At 41.7% G+C, this 6,000-nt stretch overlaps 1 protein-coding gene across 2 annotated transcripts in view; it reads left to right on the forward strand.

Annotated features, from left to right (window-relative positions):
* LOC144492897 (MORC family CW-type zinc finger protein 4) overlaps nt 1-6,000 on the forward strand; it is a 128,900-nt gene that overhangs the window by 112,680 nt on the left and 10,220 nt on the right. For both annotated transcript variants that reach the window (XM_078211486.1, XM_078211487.1), the window contains exon 16: nt 4,673-4,956. In XM_078211486.1, coding sequence (XP_078067612.1) covers nt 4,673-4,956 — 284 coding nt within the window. The remainder of the gene's footprint in view (nt 1-4,672; nt 4,957-6,000) is intronic.

The raw sequence follows: 6,000 nt of genomic DNA on the forward strand, positions 1-6,000 counted from the left end.
TTCCAAAGACTCTCAACCCTCTGAATAAGAGAAATTCTCCTTAACTCTGTCCTAAGTGGGCAAGCCTTATTTTTAACATGTTAGATTCTCCCACACGAGGAAACATCTTCTTCACGTTGACCCTGTCAAGAACTCTCAGGATCTTATATGTTTCAATCAAGTCACCTCTTGCTCTTCTAAACTCTAGCGAATACAAGTCTAGTATGTTCGACCCTTGCACAAAAGAAAACCCATTTTAGCGTGGGTATTACTTCAGTAAACCTTTTCTGAACTGCTTCCAACACATTTACATCCTTTTAAATAAGAAGATGAATACGAGAATTCAGAATGTGGTCTCACCAATGCCCTGAAACATAACCTCCCTACTTTTATATTCAGTTTCCCTCATAATAAATGATAGCATTCCTTTAGCTTTCCTAATTACTTACTGAAATTAGGTTTTGGTGAAAGGTACTATTAATATAATTTTAATAATAAAATATTCTTCCTTTACAAATCAAAGTTCTAAATATGTTGTACAAGTTAAATAGCAAAGTTTTCTGTAATTCATCAGGCTTTATTAACAATGTTTGTGTTTCTAAACAGTTCATATCATTGCACCATATGGCTTCTCTTTTCTATCTTGTAGATAGCTTAGTTTATGTTATTTTCTTATTACCCTGTATGAGTTACATGTGAAAGAGAGGAATGACATTTTCAAAGTTCTGTTTTTTGAATGAATGATTTTTTAAGTTCCAGTGAGATCTTTTCTACAGTGATAATTCTAATAATGATGTTACCTTAAGACAAATCACAAATTTGCTCTCTCAATAAGTGTTGTCAAACTTTCCAAGTTCGCTCTAAGAGGACAAAGATTGAGAAGTTTGATCAGACTCAGCTGAGAAAAATAAATCTGAAAATTACATTAAGTCCTCCCAAGAATCTTTCTCTTTATTTTCTCATTCAGAAAAACAGATGATGATCAAGAAAGAATATGAGGTTTGGTCAAACTATCCCATTTACCCTGCCTGAAATTGCTTCAAAACCAAAGTAATTCCAGTAAGAATGTGGAAAATCTGAACACCCTATTTCAGATTTGGATCCATATATTTAGCAGATGGATCAAAAATGGGTCATGCAATTCATTCCTAAAACTCAACATTAGGAAACAGGAACACACTTTATTGGTGGTTCATGATTGGCTAATTATCAGCCATCTTGACCGAAATGTTATCGCATCATATTTCTGTATAGATCTGAGAATCCAATGACAAAGAAAAGGAGATATCAGATTCAGACACAATAATTGTAGTTTAACTGTTCCACACCACTACGATCTGTGCAGGAGAGATACATGCAATAGATAATTCCACCAAGAGTGAATAAAATGTACGTGTCTTTCAAGGGCACTTTATATGTTTGACTGTCGGACAAGAATCATAGAAACCCAACAGTACAGAAGGAGGCCATTTGGCCCATCTAGTTGGCACCGACAACAATGCACCCAGGCCCTATCCCCTTGACCCCACATATTTATCCCGCTAACCTATGCATCCCAGGACACTAAAGGGCAATTTAGTATGGCCAATGCACCTAACCCGCACATCTTTGGACTGTGGAGGAAACCGGAGCACCCGGAGGAAACCCACACAGACATGGGGAGAACGTGCAAACTCCACACAGACAGTGATCCAAGCCGGGAATCGAACCCAGGTCCATGGAGCTGTGAAGCAGCAGTGCTAACCACTGCCACTGTACCACTCATAAATTTATAATAATAGGGATACAGAAGGTTGATATATCCACCTTGGATGTCAACATGCCCAGTCCTGTGGGGCTCAATTTGTATTTAGTAGGAATCTTCTGGTTAGGCAGATTTGTTACCGTTTGTTATCTATTGGAAGCTTTTAAATCATAGAATCCCTGTGGTGCAGAAGGAGGCCATTTGGCCCATCGAGCCTGAACTGACAACAATCCCACCCAGGCCCTATCCCCGTAACCCCGCTAATTCCCCTGACACTAAGGGGCAATTTAGATTGGCACCTGCACATCTTTGGACTGTGGAGGAAACTGGAGCACCTGGAGGAAACCCACGCAGACACAGTTTAAGCTTATTTATTAGTGTCATGAGCAGGCTTACATTAACACTGCAATGAAGTCACTGTGAAAATCCCCTAATTGCCACACTCCAACGCCTGTTCGGTACACAGAGAGAGAATTTTAGCATGGCCATTGCACCTAACCAGCATGTTTTTTGAACTATGGGAGGAAACCGGAGCACCTGGAGGAAACACACGCAGACACAGGTAGAACATGCAGATTCTGCACAGAGAGTGACCCAAGCTAGGAATCAAACCTGCTCCCTGGCGCTGTGAGGCAGCAGTGCTACCACTGCGCCACCGTGCCTCCGCAAAAAGCTAAAGATAACGCTAAAAAACTAAAGAAAGTATTTAACCTGGGCAATAACGGCTACTGTTTTTTCTGAAACATATCCAGTAAGCTGGCTAGCCACCTCATGTTTAAAACACATATCCTTACATTTAATTATCCAAAACAGCTATCCAAAGTTAACACATTTCAAACTAGTGAGATTGATCTGACAAAGAGCTATATTGGTCTTAAAACATTAACTCTTTTTCTCTCTCCATAGATGCTACCAGACCTGCTGAGTTTTTCTAGCAGTTTCTGTTTTTATTCTAACTAGTGGATATGTTCTAACAACATAGGGTAATAACCTTTTTTTCAAACTTAATTCTCCAGTTTTTTTTTTAGTTGATGCTATTAACATTTCCTTTGAGGCCCGTATACCTCAGTAACTATCTCATGAGGACACAGTCTCAGAAGTCACATCTCAGCATCAAGATGAACTGGAAGGTGGCCAATTATGATTTTATCCATGAGTGAAGGTGTCGCAAGCAACACTACCTTGGTTTTCCTCCTTTAGTAGCATATTCTAAAAGCACACAATACCTATTAATCTTCTTGCTGTGCTAGAAAATTCTTGCTAAAACCGGTTAACAGCCGTTGTGCTTATGGCAGATGCTGCCTTTGTACAGCATCTGTTTGGATAATTCCAGTTATTTACATTTGTAATTTGCATGCCAAATTACAACATCCAGCTTTCTTGCCATAATCAATGCCTTTATAAGAATACAAAGGACATCTGAGACGCACGTTTGGCTGGAGTTGCTGGTTATCCTCATAAACATTTAGAAAAAGGTTTGAGTTGACTATTTAGGTTTTTCATCCTCAAGTGCAAGACCTATGTTCACATCAAACCCACAGTTAGATTTAGCAAGACATTGGAGTGGTGAGGAACCTATGACTGCTCAGAAGATTGGACACCAGAGCATAATATCCAATGTGTGTGGTTTATTGCAAGATCATTCACACATAAAAAGTACGAGTTTATAATCTTGCTACAAATAGAGGCATTTTGAAGATCTGCTCCTGTTGTGTAAGTTGCCACTTGAAAAAAAACTCACTGTTCTTAACATAGAACATAGAACAGTACAGCACAGAACAGGCCCTTCGGCCCACGATGTTGTGCCGAGCTTTATCTGAAACCAAGATCAAGCTATCCCACTCCCTATCATCCTGGTGTGCTCCATGTACCTATCCAATAACCACTTAAATGTTCCTAAAGTGTCTGACTCCACTATCACTGCAGGCAATCCATTCCACACCCCAACCACTCTCTGCGTAAAGAACCTACCTCTGATATCCTTCCTGAATCTCCCACCACGAACCCTATAGTTATGCCCCCTTGTAATAGCTCCATCCACCCGAGGAAATAGTCTTTGAACGTTCACTCTATCTATCCCCTTCATCATTTTATAAACCTCTATTAAGTCTCCCCTCAGCCTCCTCCGCTCCAGAGAGAACAGCCCTAGCTCCCTCAACCTTTCCTCATAAGACCTACCCTCCAAACCAGGCAGCATCCTGGTAAATCTCCTCTGCACTCTTTCCAGTGCTTCCACATCCTTCTTATAGTGAGGTGACCAGAACTGCACACAATCTTAAGCCACTTAGTTGGCACTGGAGTTTAGAAGAATTAGGGGCGAAGTTATTGAAACATTTGGGTTTCTCAGGGGGCCTAACAGGATAGATGCTGAGAGGTTGTTTCCTCTTATTGGAGAGCCTGGAATCAGAGGGCATAATCTCAGAGTAAGGGGTTGCCCATTTAAGACAGAGATGAGGAGGAATTCTCAGAGGATAGTGAATCTGTGGAATTCTTTACTGCAGAGTGCTATAGAGGCTGGGTCATTAAGTATGTTCAAGGCTGAGATAGATTTTAATCAGTAAGGGAATCAAGGGTTATGGGGCAAGGTGGGAATGTAGAGTTGAGGATTATATCTGATCAGTCATGATCTCATTGAATGATGGAGTAGACTCGATGGGCCAAATGGCCTACTTCTGCTCCTGAATCTTATGGTCTTATGAAGTTCAACTATAGCTATTTAGAATGATAAGGAAAGGAGAAGTCATATGGAACAATTACTACAATATATTAAAAGGGCCGTATTAAAACATCTGTTTGCTTGCCTTAATTATATTAAGAGTAATATATTTCATTTGAAGAATGGGAAATGTCTGCAAACGTAATTAATATGCTTTTTTGAATGATTGAAAGGATAGTAAATGTAAAACGACTTGAGAAAGTATAGGAAGTAAATTACTCCTGTTTTTACAGCTTGGAAAAATGGAGCATGAAAGAGACCAATTCAGATTGGAGTATGAAAAAATGAAACAAGATTTGAAAGCTAGCGCAAACAAAGGTGAAGATATTTATTGGACCAAAAAATCAGCTGCTGCATACAGATATTCTGAGCTGGAGCTAATGCGGACAGAGGTTGAAAAATTAAAGGGACAAAAGGTAGAGCTGGAGGAGAAATTGGAAGAGGCTGTGAGGTGTAATGCAGTATATAAAGAAGCATGGGACCCTTCCACCAGCCAAGAAGTTGCACAGGCCAACAGGTAATGAAAGCACATGCATGGTGTTCAAAAATATATTGAAATGTAACTCTCACCTAATGGAATGCTTTGTTAAATCCTATTAGCCTATCCAAGTTGATTTTATTTGTAACTATTTTAGGAGCTGCTGTCGTAAGTTCTTTGAGTTTTTAAGGGTAGATGAACCACCACTTTTTTCTGCTAAGACTGTATATCTTGTGAGATTGCAATGAAGAAGCTTATTGAAGTATTGATTTCCAACAACTTGTCATTTGAATATTGAATATGCAACCTGGGATCACGTGATTTGCATAATTCAGGGAAGCTACAGTTGGGAAACATTTCTAAATCGGAACTCGTTCATTTCAGCCAGGAAAAAAAAATGTGCTCATGTAGGCTCTCGGCACAGAAGCTTAAAAGCCTTTCTGCTGTGACAAGAAATATCTGCTGCATGAAATCCCAGGTTTGCTGATACAAATGAGGAAGTCTTCCAGCAAAACTAGAGATGAGGGAACTGCTGGAGCAGCGGGAGGTCTGAAAGCACAGCTCAGATCAAGGAATGAGAGAGCGAGCGCACACACACGAAACAGTGGGAGGTTCAAAAGGATAAGGGAGCTGTGGCGAGAGGACAGGAGGGAGAGAGAGAGAGGGAGAGGACAGGGAGGGAGGGAGAGGACAGGGAGGGAGGGAGAGGACAGGGAGGGAGAGAGAGAGAGGGAGAGGACAGGGAGGGAGAGAGGGAGAGGACAGGGAGGGAGAGAGGGAGAGGACAGGGAGGGAGAGAGGGAGAGGACAGGGAGGGAGAGAGGGAGAGGACAGGGAGGGAGAGAGGGAGAGGACAGGGAGGGAGAGAGGGAGAGGACAGGGAGGGAGAGAGGGAGAGGACAGGGAGGGAGAGAGAGAGAGAGAGGGGAGAGAGAGAGAGGGGAGAGAGAGAGAGAGGGGAGAGAGAGAGAGAGAGGGGAGAGAGAGAGAGAGGAGAGAGAGAGAGAGAGAGAGAACGAGGGAGAGAGAGAGAGCGAGGGAGAGAGAGAGAGCGAGGGAGAGAGGGAGAGAGAGAGAGCGAGG

This window comes from Mustelus asterias, chromosome 4 (genome assembly GCF_964213995.1).
Source record: "Mustelus asterias chromosome 4, sMusAst1.hap1.1, whole genome shotgun sequence".
In the NCBI taxonomy this organism is placed as follows: domain Eukaryota; kingdom Metazoa; phylum Chordata; class Chondrichthyes; order Carcharhiniformes; family Triakidae; genus Mustelus; species Mustelus asterias.